Source organism: Mesocricetus auratus, unplaced genomic scaffold, assembly GCF_017639785.1.
Source record: "Mesocricetus auratus isolate SY011 unplaced genomic scaffold, BCM_Maur_2.0 Super-Scaffold_100045, whole genome shotgun sequence".
Taxonomy (NCBI): Eukaryota; Metazoa; Chordata; class Mammalia; order Rodentia; family Cricetidae; genus Mesocricetus; species Mesocricetus auratus.
Window position 1 is genome coordinate 9,573,887 of NW_024429222.1, and position 19,163 is coordinate 9,593,049.

A 19,163-nucleotide genomic window follows, 5' to 3' on the forward strand; every position below is an offset into this window, starting at 1 on the left:
GCCAGTCTGATGCTGGGTCTCCCAACCTCAGCCTCATCCAGGGAACCACAGCAGGCTCCCAGGTCAGTCTCTCATTGGCCCAGAATGGTGGGTGCTTGGCATGCTAGCATCAGATGCACCGCGATGCGTTCCCAATTGCAGGCTTTACACGTTGATCTCGTGGAGGAGCCTGGACCCCAGGGCCTCCTGGATGCTGACCGTCCCAGTGTCTCTTTACGCCTAACTCTCCTCTTCTCTTCCCTGTCTGTGTGTGTGTCTCTCTCTGTCTTGCTCTCTCCCCTCCCCACCGGGGCTGCAGAACCGCATGCACGAGTCTCTCATGCTCTTCGACTCCATCTGTAACAACAAGTTTTTCATCGATACCTCCATCATTCTCTTCCTCAACAAGAAAGACCTCTTTGGCGAGAAGATTAAGAAGTCACCCTTGACCATCTGCTTCCCTGAATACCCAGGTGGGTGTTACCATGGTCCTGTGCTAGAGAAAGATGGCTGTGGACCTGGATCCCCCGCCTACCCCTCCCCTCCACAAAAGACACCAACTGGAATCCCACAGGCTGTGGGCTCCAGGGACCGGCTTTGCAGGCCAGCTAGAAAGCAAGGGCCAGTGCAAGAGTCTGTCAGCTTATTGGAGAAGCACTGAGACATGACCAGCTGTGGACATGTCCCTGAGTAGGCAGTGGCCTTTCCAAAGCCACAGGTGTCACAGTGAATGCTTTAGGGATCATTAGGACTGATGTTCTTTGCTTTCTTCCCTGACGTCTCAGGACTTAGTAGGAAAGCCTCCCAAATTCTCCTGAGGTATCTCTCCTCCCCCTTTGTGAGAGGCAAAGGCAGACTGGAGGAACCTGCGCTCTATGAATACACCCCACCTTTCCCACCATGCCGGCTCCCCAACCTTCACCCAACCACAGGACACCACAGGACAGCTGCTTTCTTCCCCCATCAAACCACTCCACATATTGCAAGCTTCCTCCACACCTACCTGCGTCTCTTCTGCCTTCTGGGGATCTTTAACCCCCACTTGGTCTGGGTCTCAGGGGAATGGATCACAGACAGCCCTCTGCCTCATGCCGACAAAGCGCTTTCCAAACAGGTACAGGAGGGAAAGGCTAAAGGCAGGGTTGATTCAATGCCTGGGCCCATCCCAGCCCTCTAGAGATTGGACACTTTTCCGAGTCCCCTTGGGGCAGAATTGAGGACAGGACCAACACTTTGCAAAGGCAGAGATGTCCCGATCCTTCAGGTATGGTCACATATCACGTGGACCTAGAACTCCCTGACATGACCCTGGAGTTGGCCTGTAGTACTGGTCTCAGGTCCTAGGCCACGCAGGTTTCCAAAACCAGCCAAAGGGACCCTAAACTGTGCCTGCAAATTGCAAGGTACAGAGGGAGTCGGTTTTTTATCTGGGTGCCATGGCAGGCCATGATGGTACGTACCTCAGGGTGGCTAAAGAGAGAGAATCTGGTGTGTGGTACCAGGTTATGGAACTGCTGGCCATTGCTGTCCCAGTACTGAGAGAGTGAAGCCTGAGGGAAACAAGGAAGTACCTTCTGTGGGCGGGACAAGCGCCAAAGCATACCAAAAGGCCAAGAAGCCATGCTGGTAGGCACAGCTGATTCTTCAGCGTCAGCAAGATTTCCCCAAGTTCCAAGGCTTTTTATAAAAGTGTGGCTATGTAAGGAGGTGACAGTCTCAGGTCCTGTCTTTAGGCTCATTAGGAATGTGGCCTGAGTGGTCAGTCTCACTGTTGTGGAGTAGCTGCTGGCTGTCCCCAGCTCAAACAGCACGAAGGATAATGAACAGTTACACATGTCATGCCACCGTGGGTTATGAGGACAAGGAGAGAAGGGTTAGGAGGTGACTGTCTGAGAGACTAGGTGGGCCAGTGTGTTCTGGGTAGCGGTGGGACTGTGTAAAAACACTCGGTTCGGCAGATGGGGCACAGTGAGGCAGCCCCTCCATCCGGAAGCTCATCTTGGGGCTTTCCAGCCAGGAAGCTCCTTGCCAGGGAAGCCTCGGCCTCTCTCTGGTCTCTGAAGGCTTTCCTGTCGCTCAGCACTGAATGACTTCTGCTCTCAGTAGCTCTGGGATGGTGGGTGGAGGATGCTAACCCTGACCCTACCTGAGGGATGCCCCAGCCCCCAGCCTTCACATTGGCTCACCGCTAGCCTGGAACTCCAGCCTGGAGCTATCTTTTGTTCCAGACTGAAAGTCCTTGCCAGTCGGTGCCTCCAGTGGTCCACACCCCTGGCCAATGGGCCTGAGCTCACACTCTCCCAGCATGCCATCGCATTGCTTCCATACTAGGCCACACCCTAACAGACTGAAGGAACCGGGGTGTCTTCTGTGTTCTGGGCTTTTCCACACTTTTGTCATGGTCCATATTTTAATGGTATTCAGTAAAAGGTTGCTAGGGGGCATATCTGCATGTCCTCAGACTGTAGTTGGTTGGAAAAATCGTTGTATCATCACCCACAGATGTGCCCCGCCATTGCCACCCAGCCTGCCAGAGTCGAGGGAACACTTAAGGAACTGTTAGGGGCATTGATGGAGGTGATACCCTTTCAGCCTCTCACCTAACAACTGAGACTGCTTGGTGATGGCCCAGCCCATGGAAGGACCTCTCAGAAGGGCCTACTGCACACAGAACACAGGCTGGCTTGGTGCTCACCACGCCTAAAGTACCATGAGGTCCTTTTGGTGGCGCTGCTCCTTAGGCTTCATTTACAGGTTTGTTAGAATTGCAGGGTTGGAGAGGGAGATGGCTCAGTGGTTAAGAGTGTTTCCTGCTCCTCCAGAGGATCCAAGTTCAGTCCCTAGCACACGCCAGGTGACTCAAAGCTACCTACAGTTCCATCTCCAGGGGATCCAAAGCCCTCTTCTGGCGTCTGTGGACACCAGCATCCACATGTACATATACTCACACAGATGCATATACATTCAGATAAGTAAAAATAAAACCTAAAAAGACTCCAGCGGGCTATGGATAAATATGCAGGTAAACACCTGTACATAGAAAACTAAATTTTAAAAACAACAGAAATAAACAAACAAACAAACCAGAGTCATGGAGTTGGTTCAGATTTCAATTTTAGGCCATGGAGAGAGGCTTCATCTAGATTTTCTGATCTACAACAAATGAGATCCTCTGTGGCTTGCTCTTCCCAGAGCCATCATGCACATCTAAACAAGCAGTGAGAAAAACCCTGAGGGGGCAGAAGCTAGGCAGGCAGTGCCAGGCCTTCCATGGTTTTTTCCTTCCAGTGCTGCCTCATCCTGGACAAAGGAGTGTGGCACTATTCCTGTCTAACCCCTACCCCAGGGATTTGCCTCCTGCCCACTCCCCTGGCTACTCCAGCTCACTAGGGCCTCTTGCCTATTCCTCTCTATCTTCCTACAGGCTCCAACACCTATGAAGATGCAGCTGCCTACATCCAAACACAGTTTGAAAGCAAAAACCGCTCACCTAACAAAGAAATCTATTGTCACATGACTTGTGCCACAGACACGAATAATATCCAGGTGGTATTCGACGCTGTCACCGACATCATCATTGCCAACAATCTCCGGGGCTGCGGCTTGTACTGACCTCTTGTCCTGTATAGCAACCTATTTGGTAATGATTCCAGCACTCACAGAACAGCTTGCGTACACACACACACACACACACACACACACACACACACCACTAACCAGTGCAAGTTGGTAAATAAACTTTAAAGAGGCATAACAAAAACCTTATCTATACACAAGTATATATTAGAAAAACGTTTTTAGTTAATACTCGGAAGAGCTACAGACAGAACTGACCACCATCCCTAGCTCACCAGTTTTCCTGGGACAGCACATGAGTGTGCACACATGTGCGTGCACACACACCCAGGGCATGGTGGGAACCTAGGTGCACACCTGTGTGCACACAGTATGATGGGAGCCTGGGTGCACACGTGTGTGTGCACACACTCACACAGGGCATGGTGGGAGCATGGGTTGGGAATCCTCCGGACAGCCCTAGGGTTTTACTTTCCAAGACCCACTCTATGAGCAGGGCAGGCAGAGGGAGGCCTGGCTCAGTCCATCCGGCCTGCCCACTCTACATTCTACAAGGCTGCCTGCTCAGCTCTGCCCTGCCCCTGCTCAAATTCCAAAACCCTTTCAGAAATGGTCAACACTCTAAACATCCCCCTACTCCACAGCCACAGCAGAAAACTCTAAGGACCTATCTCTTTTGGGTAGTGGTTGTTTATTTCAAGGATCTGGAAGAATCATTGCTCTGATCAATCCACTGTCTCCTGAGTTTTCTTTATGGGAACAGAGAAAAATTAGAGAGATGGGGGACCTGGTCTGCTTTTTCAAATAGCTGAGGGGAGGAAACACATAAGCCATTGCACAAACCCACCTAACAGAGTTAAAGCCAGATTCCCTTAAAGAAGGCGTGTGGACAAGATGGGAGTGATCGGGGGAGGGCTGGACTGGCAGACGGGGCCAGGCGCAGGGCACAAGGCAGAGATGGGCTTCCCTAGTAAGGACACCCTACTTTGCCCCACCCCCACAGTAGTTAAAATGTTCTAGGGTTTGTTGGTTGATTGGTTTTTAAAGTCAAAGAAAATGGTCAGACTGGCCCTATCTCTCTCTCTACAGACTGCTTCATGGACTCTTTGCTGTTGATGTTGATCTCCTGGTAGCATGACCTTTGGCCTTTGTAAGACACACAGCCTTTCTGTACCAAGCCCCTGTCTAACCTACGACCCCAGAGTGACTGACGGCTGTGTATTTCTGTAGAATGCTGTAGAATCCGGTTTTAGTTGAGTCTTTACATTTAGAACTTGAAAGGATTTTAAAAGATCATTTCTCATGTGCTTTGTAGCTTTAAAAAAAGAAAAATGGAAAACTCATTCCATCCACATTTCCTTTTATTTTGAAATAAAGAAACCAAACACAGCGCCCACACCCTCCCCATCCTGGCTCCAGTTGGGGCCGGCACACAGCAGCAGTGCTGGGCCTGGCACCTCCCAGGGCTTCTGTGCAGCCCATGGCTGGTGGGGAAAAGCCAGGCCAGGTTTTCCAGAAGGCAACCGGTCGCTGTACACCCCATGCCTGTTGGCTGTTCCAACGCCTCATATGCCACCAGGCAGTGGCAGCTCTGCCTGCCCATCCACGCAACCCCAAACACACTCACTCAAGTCCGCGTAGAAAAAGCACAGCCCTGGCCGGTGGCTGCCACAGAGAACACTCCTCAGCTACAGAAACCCCACCCTCTATAAGCAAGCAACCCCACCCCTTCCTGCCCTCCCTCCCTCCCTCCGTGTTACTACGTTTTGGTTTTTCTTTTTTGTCCTAATGAGTACTTCCTATCAAGTAACTGACCAGACCTACTGGTATCTGGGGAGTGGGGTTGTGTGGTTTTGGTTTTTCTTTTTCCCTTCAGCCCCACAGCCTCCAGCCTTGGGCAGAAGCCCCTCCCTCACGTGCGCCCCCCCTCTCCACCGTTCCTCTCCTCTGTTCCAGTGACCTGTGTTCGCTCTCTCTCATGTTGGGATGTTTGTGCTGCAGATGAAAAGAACAAAAAAATAAATGAAAAAATAAAAGTTTTTAAATACCACAAGATGGAAGAAAAACAAAAAAAAATTAAGATGGAATGTAGTGTTTACATTAAAGCCACAGTTTTCATGATCAGTCCTATGTCATTTCTACTTGACTAATATCTAATCCCAGACATGTTCACAGTTTCACTTTTAAGACAATATTTGCTGAAGACCAGTCACAGCCATTTCAATAAAGGAGGCAAAAAGTCAAAACACTAAAAATTAAAAATACAGAAAAAAAACTTGAAAAAAGGAAAAACGTAAAAAAAAAAATAATAATCAAAAGCCCGCGGGTCTTTGTAAGCCTTTCTATTCCCAATCGGTGGGGTCTCTGTGACACCTGACACTGCCAGCCTACTTCTCTAATGGAAATTCATGTGTAGCTCAATAAAGAGAATGTTTGTCTGTACCGAGTCTCACCTTCTGCCTTCCAGACGACGGTTCCCAGGGCCAGCTTGGCTGACAGCAAAGTAGACACTTGACCACACACCGGGGATGGGGGTGGGGTGTGTGTGTGTGCGTGCGCACGTGCCTAAGGAATCTCTGCACATGATCTTTGTCACTGAGGGCAGCCAGCTCAGAGCACAGTGATTGGGAAAGCTGCCTAGTGTCTGTCTTCCCCCCATGCCCCACCCTCCTGCACACAGAGGAATGGGTGCAGAGAGTTGGGCAGCTTCTTTCTGGCTGCCACTCCTCTAGTTCAGCTGCTTTTTGTGCTTCTGGTGAGCCTGAGACTGGACAGGAATGAGATGGGGAAAAAGTCACACTCTTCTGTGCCCAGGGCTTTCGTGCCAAGAGGGCCAAACTGCCGCAGCCTTCCGTACCGAAGCCTCTGGGAGGGTTCCTTCTGCTGTGCTTGTCCTACTACAGCTGGGCACAGGGCACCCTGTGGGTGGAGCACATGGGAAGCAGGACAACACGGCCCAGCTCAGCCTGAGCCTTCAGCTGTTGCTCTCTCTACATCCTCTCACCTCTGTGGCTTCACATAAGAACTAGCAAATGGCTGAGACCAGGCCTACCAGAATGCCTCACACGGCAGGCCAGTCACTAACAGCAGGCTCAGTGTCTGTAATGCAGTGGAGGGAACCTTCCAGGGGTCTGCTCAGTCACATCTCCTAACAGCACCCCACAGGGACATTCTCAGCTCAGGAAGGCCTCTCCCTGACACACTATACATGTCTGGCTGTTTGGACCCAGCCTGGTGTGTGTGAAGTGTGGCGTGCTACCGTTTCAGACCAAGGCTAACAGTCCTGTCTCCTGCCACCACACTGAATACCTATAAATGCAGGCACCCCTGAAGCCCCTTCTGCCAAGCCACACCTCTTTTCCAGTGCTTTCCCTACCCCAGGCTCTGTCCACAGAGACACCCAAACAACCTACACCTTAACTGTTATGTCAGAGGACAAACCAAGATCCCAATGGAAGGTTGAAGAACAACATGCCTGTTCCCAACAGGTCTCAATTTCTCTCCAAATGAGTTTCATTCTACCAAGTTCTCTCCCAACCTTCCAACCTGCAAGTGGATTTTGCAGACAGATATAAGTCACTGTTTTGTTTTAACCTTAACCTTATTTTTCTATCTCCCCTAGTGCTGCACATGGAGTCCAGGATGCCATGCATGCTAGGCCAAGTCTCTACCTAGTATGTTACACCCCAACATGGTCTTCTTTCTTAAGAGAAAGGTCAGGAAGCAGTTTTTAGAAAGGATAGGGAGAGGAAGGTTTAGTACAAGAAGTATGGGGGCATAATCTATACACCTTAAAAAACAAACAAACGCAAAAAAAAAAACACACACAAACTCCATCTACAGCCAGGGCCAGAGCCACTTCAAACACAATGGAAAGCAGAGGTGGGGGACAGACCTTCAGGTTGGACAGGCAGCCTTCCAGGGCAGAGACACAATTCCTTAACAAGCCTCCCATTTATGTGTGCCCAGCTCCCAAAGACCTCATAAGCAGTTTCCTGAAGTCTCAACGCAGGATCGAGCCTGCTGGCTGCAAACCAAAGAGCATTCTACACTACCCTAGGGAAGGTCGGGTTCAGGTCACCTGAGCACTCAAGAGTCACACCAACACCATAAAACAAATTCACACAGCTATTCTCTCTGCTACATGAAAACCTCAAATTTTTAGAGGAAAAAAACTAAGGACCCAAGAAGATAAAAATCAAGTATGGCCAATGAGGAAAACAGGACTACGGAATAGTTCCAAAATTTCCCAGCTGCTTGGAGCTTTGCTGCTCCAGAGCTGAGCTGGGGGGAGGGGGTGGGGGACCAATGGCCTGACTGCCAGAAGACAGTGAAATCAATGGAGAGCTCCCAGTCTCACCACCAGTGCCTTTACTTAGCACCTGTCCAGTGTTCCCAAGAAGTGATGAAAACCAGAGCTTTCTATAGCACCCACAACCCTTGACTATTCAGATAATTCTCTACCAACTTCCCTTTGATCCACGCTGTCTACAGAGGGGGCAAATGAAGCATGTACTTGGGACCTCTCTCCCTGGAACATCTTAAGATATGTGAAAGCACTCTGCTTACATCACCGCTGTTGTAGGATGTTCAAGACCCTCTGAAACTGACGGCAAGTAGTTTCCACCTTCGCATGTATGAAATGTAGTATGTGGGAGTTGCTTCACCGTCATTTTCATGTACAGTATGGAAAGACAGCATAAAACCTGCAGAGAGAAACTCAGTGTTGCCTTCTCCAAATAAAACACTAGGACAAGCCGGGCAGTGGTGGTGCACGCCTTTAATCCCAGCACTCGGGAGGCAGAGGCAGGCGGATCTCTGTGAGTTCGAGGCTGGGCTGGACCGATAGCCTCCAAAACAATACAGAGAAACCCTGTCTCGAAAAAAAAAAAAAAAAAAAACCACTAGGACAAACAGCAGCCCCCTCCCAAAGGGTTATAAAACACCCACACCCAAAGAGCAGACACAAAAGCAGAATGGCATTCAGTGGCCCCTTGGAAGAGTGCTACCTAAGCTTCCAACCATACACAACACACTACAAGAGGTTGCTTTTTATTATTGTTGCTTTACAATAAAAACAAATCGCTATGCTCTCAGCAAAACAGATTAAAAAAAAACAGGAATTGAACTAACAGCAGTTCAAGGTAAGGCTTTTGGAAGATTTATTGAAATAAATTACTTTGTCTATTCACCTTTCTTCAATTACTTGTCAACATTCTAAAAACTTTCAGGTATGTAAAATACATTTAACTTTGCCAATAATTTTAGATAATACTGGATTCTTCCCAAAAGGACTACCATAAAACTATGTTTTGAAACATTAAAAAAATTCAATGGGACATAAAACTATGTAACCTATGATTGCGTGTTTCAAATCCTTAAATACGTGGAGAATTTGAGAAAATCCAGGACCAAGTCTGTTTGAGGCATGTGGATTATTCAACATCTTCCCTTTGTGTTTAATGAGACCCACAGGAACAAAAGCAGGAAAATGAAGGGCTCTAGGGGAGAAAGATACATAAGGTATTTCTTCAGCAATGTCCTCTAAAACATCCCTGCCTTGCAGACCCACACCTATCCAAGGATCAAACCCATATGTTTAGCATAGCCTAGCAGGGTTGCCCAAGGAATTAAAACCATAGCCAAAGCTTGTTGATCACCCCTTTCCATGCCTAGAATAAGCAGGGAGTAGGAAGAAAAGGGAGGGCAAGCTTATGTGATGCAGGAGCACCAGAGAGAACCGAAGTGAAGCTAGCTGTGGATCGGGGCTCAGGTCGGTCCTGAATAGTAAGGGCAGACAAGGGTCTCCTCCTTCTGCAGCCCTGAGCTTTCTCTTTCTGCTCCAGGTACCAACTTAGTTCTTTATACATGATGCCCTGCTGGTCTAGAAGTCAGGAGCCTGTGGGACTGACCTCTGGCACAATGGATGCTCCCTCCCTTAGCACAGCATCTGACAGCAGCACAGCTGGTCACGATGCAGAGTCAGACTCATGCTGTGCGCCTCCTGGCTGCTGGGATGCCAGGCTTCCTTCCAGCTGTGGCACCAAAGACACTAACATCTGCCGTGGCTTACACCAAGGCAGAAATTGAAACTGCCTGCTGCAGACAGGTGAGTGCCCAAGTGCCCACTTCCTTTTGCTTGTCCCCACTCCCAAGAAGTCCAGTCAACACCAGAAGAAGTCATGCCTAGAGTTCAAATGTGCAGTGTTTTCTAAAGGGAAGAGAGATGCCACACAGAGAGTATTACAAGGGTTAAAGTTGTCAGCTGTCCACACACTATTAAGACCACATGCTTTATGCAGCGGCAACGCAGTCGCGGGTGTCCACACAGCAGGCAAACCCGGGACGGGCCTCTTCCGGTAGGTGGGCTGGACAGGAGGCTGAGGGTGACGAAGCACTAGGTTGTCTGCTGCCTCTGAAGTCTCCGCTCAGCAGCAGCCGCCAGCATCCTCCTGCGCAGCGTCACAGGGTCAGAGGACGCGCCTTCAGAGGGGAGGAGCCTCTCTGAGGCAATGTCATCTTCAGAACTTTTATTCAAGAACCGCCTGTAAGAAATGAAAAAGCCACAAGACAAAGATAAGAAAAGGAACATCTGCAGAACATGTTTTCAGTTGCCCTTCTCCACAGGCGCCTTCACAAAGCTGTCACTCAAGATTATCCCATGATGAAAACGCCCTGGCCTGTGGGCTGAGGGCAGGGCAGTTCAGTAGCAGGCACTTGCTCAGTATGTGTGAGGCCTTGGGCTCAACCCAAAGCTGTAAAAGGAAAGGAATAGAGAGAAAGACGGATGAACAGGGGAGGGGAGAACACAGCAGACTCTTCAATAGATGAGGCTAATTCCCAGGGAAAGGGCTATCAAATAACAGTTCAGCTCTCTCCCCTCTGCCTAGTCCCGTCCCACAGACACAGCATGGGGTTTTAGAGCGACAGGTTTGTGCACGGCACAAAACCCACCTGGATGAATAATGCTGGCCCTGTCCTCAAGAACTGAACTAAGATTCTACTGACCCAAAGGAACACTGTACCCCAGCTGCCACCAACTGTGGGGGAGCTCATGGGACAATGCAGGTGCTTTGTTCTCAATGCTGGCCCCAGGCAGAGCAGCCAAGGAGACCCCAGGTCCTGGCAGGATTACCACCCTCAGTATCGGTTTCTCCACTGTATGTCTGTCACATGGATTAATACCAGTGCCCCTTCTCAGAGCCAGGGAGAAGAAAGGTAATTTATTCATATACAGGACTGAGGACATTGGCACCAAGCAGCCCTCTTCCTCGTAGTTTACGTACACCTACTAGGATCGGGAACCAACTCACTTCCGAGCTTCCTGCAGGAGGTCATCCTTGCGCTGGACTAGCATGCGCTGTCTCTCATCAGCAGACTTGGAGAAACGGCTTCCCCGGGCCTCAAAGTCTTCCACCTCACTGGGCTCTGCTTCTACCTCACTGAAGTCCAAAGTCTCTTCTAGGCGAGGACTGAGATCCAGTGGTACACGCTCGGTCTGGACAGAGAGGGATTTGGTTAGCACAGGCCTTTCCTTCCCAGGCAGCTTCCTTCCTTGTTAGGGCATCTTTGACAGGCCTCTGCCAGACAGGAATCCAAAGCAGGAGACTTGGGCTCTGGGGAGGGATGCCAGCTGTCATGGCTCACATGAGGACTCAGTGTGAGGAGTAAATAAATGGCTGGCATTATGAGAAAACAAAATGCACTTTCAAACTGTACTCTTGAAGCAGAACAAGGTAAACCACAGTTAGCACTCCAAAAAAATTTTTCAATTCTGCCAATGGCTTAAGAATTTAAACAAGTCTTTTTGTTGTTGTTTTTGTTTTGTTCTTTTTATAACAGAGTTTTTGTATGCAGTTCTGGTTGTCCTGGAACTCCCATGGCCTGCTCCAGTCACAGATGTGGATATGAAAATGTTAACTCTAACAGTGGAGCCTAGCAGGTAAATTAGCAGATGATACCCAGCCAGCCGCTGCTTCTGCCCTGCTCACTGCTTCCTAGCCTGTGGTGATGTAAATTTCCTCCATCACAAGATTCTGTCACCATGAAATCAACTACTCCACCCCGCCTTCTCCATTATGACAGACTGAAACCCCTCACACTGTCAGCCAAAATAAACAGTTCCTCCCTTAAGCTGTTGCTGCCAACAGCAGGGTGAATGTAACTACCACCCAGGACCACACTAAGGTCTGCAGCTCCTAGTGAGCTGCCCTCACCTGAACAGAGGCTGCTCCTTCCTCCTGATCAGGGCTGGGCCTTTCCACTGGGCTGTTCAGTGCAGGCCTCAGGCTATCTGGCCGCTGAAAGCAACACAGCAATCAGTCAGCATGAAGGTACAGGCACAGGAAAACCCACAGTTCTCAACAGTGCTCACAGCTTGAAAGGCTCACATAAGAGTTCCATGCTTGAGAGTAGTTAGCAGAGCGGTCCACCTTCTGCTTCCCATTCAATAATAGCAGTGGCAAAAGTCAAGGAAGCACTGGTTTTGGTTTTCTCATTAACTTTCCTAATGCACTATGATGCGGGCACTACAGTTAAGCACTCCAGTCTCCAGGGTTGCTCTAGATCCTGTCCATATATATCCCTTCAGGTCTGATCACCTCCATACCTGCTGGCCGGTTTATGTGTTTAACTGACAGACTCTATCTGGCTGCATGAGGCAACTCTGCCACCTCCAAAGGCAGCTAACAGCCAGGTCAGATAACTGAGATCTGAGGACCATAGCTAGCATCTCAGCCCAGATGACTTCAAAAGAACTTCATCTTTTCTTATTCTATTGATAAGATTTCCTTACATTTGCACAGACTGTCCACACGGAACTTTTAGAGGATCATCATCTGGTCATGTGTGAAGTCCTCAGTGTTCCTCTTTCCTCCTACTTGTGCCCATCAGAGGCCAAGTGATGAGACAGGAGCTCTGACCTTTTTAAGAAAGTCTGAAGTCCAAGCTTCAGAGAGACATGAACTATACCTGATAGACACCGGCAACACATGCACAATCAGCCTTATTCCCCAGGCCAGGGATCCATAAACCGATCATGTTCAACCTTCCCATCTATTTCCACAATTATGTTTTACTGGACCACAATCCTCATCTGGATGACAATCTTGTTCATTCTCATACTCACAGCCAGTGGCTGCTTTAGTTGCCAACTGGAACAAGCGGATACTAAATATTCGTTCTTTGCTCTTGACAGAACAGATGTCAACATCTGATAGGAGCCAATGGCATCCCCTTACAGACCTGCAGCAAGGGCAGGCTGATCTGTACAGAAATTATTCATATTATCTGTATTTATCTTTAGTGGGTCTGTTCTCATGCAGGACTTGAACAAAACCAAGTTTTAAAAAATGAAGTTTACAGAAACCCTTCCTCAAATCGTAAGTAACATCTAGGTATCAGAATTAAATCTTCATAAAAAACAAATATATTTGTCATGTATAAAGCCCTAGTTCTACCTGTGTGGGAAAAGGTACTTGAATCCGTCCTTCTAAGATGTTGTCTGTTGTTATTTCCACAGAGCGTGTCATCTGGAGGTCCTGGAGCACAAGGTGGTATGGGACCTGGGGGAACATCTCTTGAATTTGATGAGCCTAAAGGAATACAGAGAACCCACAGCAAAGGTCATTCAAAGGTCAGTGTGCATGGCAGGCTGTGCACATGAGAGGCCTGGACACAGGGGTTGACATCAAACCCCCAAAGCACGGGGAAAGGCCCTTCGGCTCAGCCCATTACCAGCACACCACTCTCTGTTTACTGTTCCAGGCTACCAGAGCTCTGGAACCATCCATTCAAAATAAAGAGCAGAAGAAATCTAGTGGCTCCCAAGACAGGCTCAAGAAGAATCTTTTGGTTTAAAAAGGAATCATTTTAAAATGCATTTTTATTTTATGTATGCCGGTACTTACCTTACAGGGATTGTATGTAAAAAGGGTCATGTTAAAGTTAGATATTCAGACACAGCATGTATAGCATTCATGTCCATTACACAAAGTGAAAGGAACCTGACTTGAAAGCCAGACTATCATTCTATTTAGAGGACATCGGGGAGTAGACAGAAGTAGAAGAAAAGCAAATCAATGCATAAGGCTAGGCGGATGCTGCCACTAAGGGGAGCAAGTGTCTAGCGTCTAAGAGGCCGTGGATGGGGGGAAAGTGACTCTCCACCAGGGCCCTGGAACCATGGAAAAGAGGAGTAGATTAGCTCAGAATCTTGATTGGGTAAGGCTGAACATCGCATAAGCTAAGTCTGAGATTAACTGGAGCACATTTTCACTTTATGTAAAGTTTACTGTAACTTAGAAAAATTCAATTAAAGAATGTAAACTTTTAAATAAAGTATTCACGTATGAAATTCTAAAATGATTTAAAAAAATTTTTTGAGTGGCCAGGCATGGTGACATGCCACTATAACCCTAGCATCCAGAGACAGAGGCAGGAGGATCTACAAGTTCAAGACCAATCCAGATCTACAGTAGAGTTATGAAAATATCAGTACTACCTTAAAAGTGTAAATTTCAAACTATACTCTAGATCCATCTCAGAGTGCACTAGGGTTTTAGGCATGTGTGTATAGGATGAGCAGACAAAGGCCCAAGTACTGTCCATACTTCAATCCAAGCACCCCAAAACTTGTGGGTGTGTGTTTTACACATATATAATTTAGAAATGTTTACATTCTAGGCTTTGATTATAGAAAAATCTCCATTATTTACAGTGTAAGAGAGAGGGGAAAAACAATAGAGAGAAAAGAAAGAAAAGAGAAAAGTGAGAGGGAAGGAGGCAGAAAAAAATAATTGTTTTGGGATATAATACAGTATTATGGGGATATTAGAGCCAAAGGAACATACCACCACAAACTGCCGTGAGGACAGTATCTCAACACTAAGACTTGAAAGAATAGGTCAGGATAAACTGTTCAGAGCTTTGCTGAGTCACTGGGGGTGGACAATGGTAAGATGTTCAGTACACAGAGGGCCCCAAGACTCTACACCATTGCAGAGTCCTTACCGTTTGTGGAATGGAGTATTTTTACTCCAATCAAACCAAAGGTATGTGGGAAGGGTCTCTACAAGCAGATTAAATTATTCTCTCCTCACCTGGCTCTCCACCCCCAATTAAAAACAATAAACACACACACACACACACACACACACACACACACACACACACACACACAAGAAACAAAGTTGGATTCATTTCATTAGACTAAAGTTTTTTACCCGAAAATCCAGTCAGTTAAATATTGGATTGTAATTAAGAATTTGTAGTTCCAGTATATTAGTTGTGCTAAAAATAGTCTATTTCAGACCATTCAAAGAACTCCCTCTCAGGAGGCTTACGCCCCCTGACTTACAGCTAATGCAGGCTGGAGCCTGCCAAGAGTCCCCCAGTGGCCACTCTAGGCCATCCATTCCAGAGACCTATACCTACCATGGTGATGATCTCTGAGAGAACGCAGGAGCCACATCTCCTCCATTTTCTATTTTGGCTATGACCAATAACCTCTTACAACCTGTCTTTCTGTCCTTTGGCACACTGGCCTCAAGTCTGTCCACAGTGTAACAAAGGCCAGAATCACCACTAATTTGTTTAAGGCAAAACCTTACCCCAAATTACACGTCCTCTCCCTCTACATCTTGGTACACGCTCAAATTGTTTCTACCTCCTGGTAGGGCCTGTGAGCCTACTATGAGCCAATCAATCTTTTCTTTTTCACCCAAACCCCAACACCTTTGCCTGCAGCTCCATCTACTCCTCCTCCTGTCAGTAAAGTCCTCTTCCCTGCTCCACTCCAACCCCACCCTCCACCTGAAGGGTGTTACCCTTTCAGTATTTGTGCAGGTCTTGTACCCTCAACCTCTGCTTATCTTTGCAAAGATCATCCCTAGTCATACATTCTAAGGAAGCTGAAGCAGGAGGTCATGAATTCAAGCAAACCTGGACTAGAGACCTTATCTTTGTCCAAAAGCAGGGGTGTAGTGTATTAGCAAAATATTTGCCTAGTGGGCACAAGGCCCTCCAGCAAGTATACAGATGGAGGCATTAGAAGAGAGGGGGACAGAGGCATGGCCAGGGAGGAAGGAGCCTCAGACATAATACCCAGGATTAACCCCCAGGAGCTCCAACAGGCCCTGCAGGAAACAGCTGAGAAACATCTCTTGTTGGCCCCAGCAGAAAGGAAGAAACTCACCAGGGTACCTCTTTCTTAACAAGGCCAGCTCCCAGAAGAACTCTGTTAACTGAAGCCTACTCTGCTGGGTCAGGCTGGTCAGAGTCCAGATGACCTAGGGACAAAAAAAATCCAACTCCATCCACCTGGCTCTACGTCCCTAATTATAACTCCAGGCCTCTCTAGTCCCTCTGTGTCTCCTAGGAGTGGACAAGATGCTGAGAAGCACTTGAAGCATCCATATCCCAGCCTTTGGCTCACACATAACCTTTCCCACAGTGGCGCAGAGCATCATGGGAAAAATATAAATTCAATGACTACACGATCTGAAGAGACAAGACAGGGATGTCCAGTTTGGGAATTAAATTAATTAAAGTCTATACTAACTACTTTACCCATTAGACTTTGTGTATACTCTACTAGACAGCATGAAAAAAACAGATGAACAATGTGAGGCCAGTCAGAAGTCCTGCAGGGCCCTGCAGGAAAGAGCTGAGAAACATCTCTTCTTGCCTCCAGCAGAAAGGAAGAAACTCATCAGGGCACCGTTTTCTTAACAAGGCTGACTCCCAGGAGAACTCTTAACTGGCGCCTCCTCTGCTAGCAAGCAAGTCCACTACAGTAAAAATGCATGCTTGTCTCAGCTCCATGAAGAACCTATGGGCTTGAAGGTACAGCAACACTTTGAACACCAAAGACAGAATCAAGACTGGAAATAACAATGGCTATCTGAAGACTGAGACAAGTACAAAGAGTGAAAACATACAGGATGACCACCCAAGGGAAAAAAGCAAGAAACAGAGGTGTACTCAGACAATGAAGGAGAACTTACCCCGAGTCAGTGTCAGATACCAAGTCACAGCCCAGGAGCTCCCAGGACACAAAGCCAGAAACTTGCCCCAAAATAAGCAAAATAGTAAAATAAAAACTACCCAGGCAAATCATTTTCAAGCTACAGAAAATCAAAGGGAAAAAAACCAAAAACCTTGTAGGAAACCAAAGGGAAAAATAGCTTCCCTACAGAGAAGCAAAGGTTAAGAACTGCATCCAACTTATCCTCAGAAACCAACCAGGTAAGAGAATAAGTGACATAGTTGAAGGAAAAGCCAACAAGAAAAGCAAGCTAACAAAAACAAAAAATCTAAGAAACAAACAAAAGCAACCTAGAATTATGTATCCTGCTAAACTAAACGTCAAAACTGAAGTGAAGGTGCTGGAGAGATGAGGTGGTGGGTAAAAGCACCTGCTTCACAAGCATGTGGGTCAGAGCTCCAACCCTAACAACTACATGAAAAGTCAGGCTTGTGAGGCCATACTGATCTGGGTAGCCTGTGCTACCACCTGGGGCCATGGAGGCATCTGAGCCTAGGGCCACGTCTGGGTCCATGGCCCTGCAGCAGCCAAGGTCTAGGGTGATGTCCATGGCTCCTGTTACCACAGAGGGTTGTGCAGATGAGTAGGGTCTTCTGGTCAGCCACCTGAGACCATATTGGTGTTTGAGGGTCACAATGCCACCAGGGCCATACTGGTCTGGGTGGCCTGTGCTACCACCAGGGGGCCATGGTATCATCTGGGCTCAAGCTGCTGGAGGACCATGTCTAGGTCCTGCTCCTGCTGCAGCTGGGGTTCTGTGGTGATACTGATGGCCCATGTTAGAACAGGAGGTCACTGGAACCATGCTGTACTGAGCCAGCCCCGCCCTTCACTGGTCCTAGGATAGGTGGCCCTGCCCCTCACTGTATACTGCAGCAGGAGAGTTGGCCTTGCCCCTCAGGGGAGGCTGCCTCCGCCCCCGCCCCCAACACACACACTCAGGAAAAAGATGATCCCATCCCTCACCACAGACATGCACCTGACCTGGGCAGCACACTAGAGTCTGGGAAGAAGGTGAGGCAACCCTGAGGGTATGAAAGTAGGAGAGCTGACCCTGACCCCCTCGTCGGCCTTACAGTGGCATGGGTGAGAGAAAGATGCCCTCTTTTCCTTACCCACTACAACCAAATGGGAGTTAGCCCTGCCCGCCCCCTCCCCCAAACACTAGAGTTGACCCTGTTGTCTGGGATCATGTGAGCTGGCCCTAAGGGCATGAGACCAGCAGAGCTGATCCCCCACACCCTCTTTTATGCCCCCTACAGCAAGAAGGAGAGAGGGCCCTGTACCTGGCCTGAACAAACATTAGAGTTGGCCCTGGTGGTGTGAGTGTGGGTGACCCAGATCTGAGGGCCCAAGAGTAGGAGAACTGGCCCTGCTCCTTGCTGCAGGCTACACTGGGTGAGCTAGCCTGAGGCAATGCTGGAGAGCTAGCCCAGGGAGTGATGATGAGGGAAAGCTGGCAAGCTGACCAACCCAAGCTACCACTCAGGCCCAGGACCAGGGCTGGCTCAACCCAACATCCTCCTCATCTATGTATTAACTGCTGGAGCAAGTAAAGGGGACAAACCTATGGATCTAAAACAGCAGTATCTCCACGACACAGGACAAGACAGCCAAGTGAGAGCCATTACCAGTGGGGCAGCAGAAGTCAGACGCATCAAACCAGACCAAGGAATGGCAGTGAACACTTGAAAGTAAAGATGGACTAAAGAGTAAACTGTGAGACTCAATGGGCCACACTACAGCATCCAGGATGAGATTCTTTCCTCTTTTGTTTTTTCCTGTTTAGTTTTTCTTTTAAATTTCATTTTGTTTTGGGGGGAGGTTACAAGAGCACAAAGAGGATATGAGGGGATGGGGAGATAAATGTGATCAGAATGTATGACATGAAATCCACAAAGAAACAAAAGAAAGTATAAATAAATAAATAAAATTTTTTAAAAAGCCAGGCACGGCCAAGTGCATACCTATAATCCCAGCACTATATGGAGGCAGAGACAGAAGGCTCACTAGTGCTTGCTAGATGCAAGCCTAACTCTAGGTTCAGAGACCCTGCCTTCAAGGAAGAAGACAGTGATAGCATAACCACCTGCACACATGTGCGCATACAACACACACACACACACACACACACACAAAGCATAAACAATAACTTCTTTTGGTCTGGCATAGTAGCACACACCTTTAATCACAGCACCTAAGAGGCAGAGGCAGGAGGATCTCTGTGAGTTTGAGACCAGCCTAGTCTACATAGCAAATTCCAGAATAGTCAGGACTAAATAGAGAGACCCTGTCTCAAAAGGAAGGAAGAAGAAGGGGAAGAAGGGAGGGAGGGACAGAGGGAGGGAAGGAGGAGAAAAGAGCAGAAAAGAACTTGCTTTGACAAACAAACAAGGTGGCCAGGCATGGTGGGCTACACTTTAATCTCCGCAGAAGCAGGTGGATGTCTGTGACAGTTCCTCCCCAACTTGATTTATAGAATTAATGCAAGCTCAGTCAAAACCCTAGCAGGCAATTTTACAGATATGGACACAGTGACTCTAAAGGTTATATAGAAAGCCAA

At 48.0% G+C, this 19,163-nt stretch overlaps 2 protein-coding genes across 3 annotated transcripts in view; one reads left to right on the forward strand and one right to left on the reverse strand.

The window, feature by feature from the left end:
• The window catches only part of Gnao1 (G protein subunit alpha o1), a 154,560-nt gene extending 148,563 nt beyond the window's left edge, over positions 1 to 5,997 (forward strand). The window contains exons 7-9 of the mRNA XM_005079136.3: positions 299 to 452; positions 3,404 to 3,619; positions 4,645 to 5,997. Coding sequence (XP_005079193.1) covers positions 299 to 452; positions 3,404 to 3,591 — 342 coding nt within the window. The 3' untranslated portion in view covers positions 3,592 to 3,619; positions 4,645 to 5,997. The remainder of the gene's footprint in view (positions 1 to 298; positions 453 to 3,403; positions 3,620 to 4,644) is intronic.
• Positions 5,998 to 8,591: 2,594 nt separating this feature from the next.
• Amfr (autocrine motility factor receptor) overlaps positions 8,592 to 19,163 on the reverse strand; it is a 43,521-nt gene continuing 32,949 nt past the window's right edge. Inside the window, exons 11-14 of one of the 2 annotated variants that reach the window (XM_040735373.1) lie at positions 13,014 to 13,148; positions 11,772 to 11,855; positions 10,869 to 11,053; positions 8,592 to 10,100 (exon numbers count right to left, since the gene is read on the reverse strand). In XM_040735373.1, coding sequence (XP_040591307.1) covers positions 9,953 to 10,100; positions 10,869 to 11,053; positions 11,772 to 11,855; positions 13,014 to 13,148 — 552 coding nt within the window. In that variant the 3' untranslated portion in view covers positions 8,592 to 9,952. The remainder of the gene's footprint in view (positions 10,101 to 10,868; positions 11,054 to 11,771; positions 11,856 to 13,013; positions 13,149 to 19,163) is intronic. The other variant, XM_040735374.1, reaches the window with a different exon arrangement.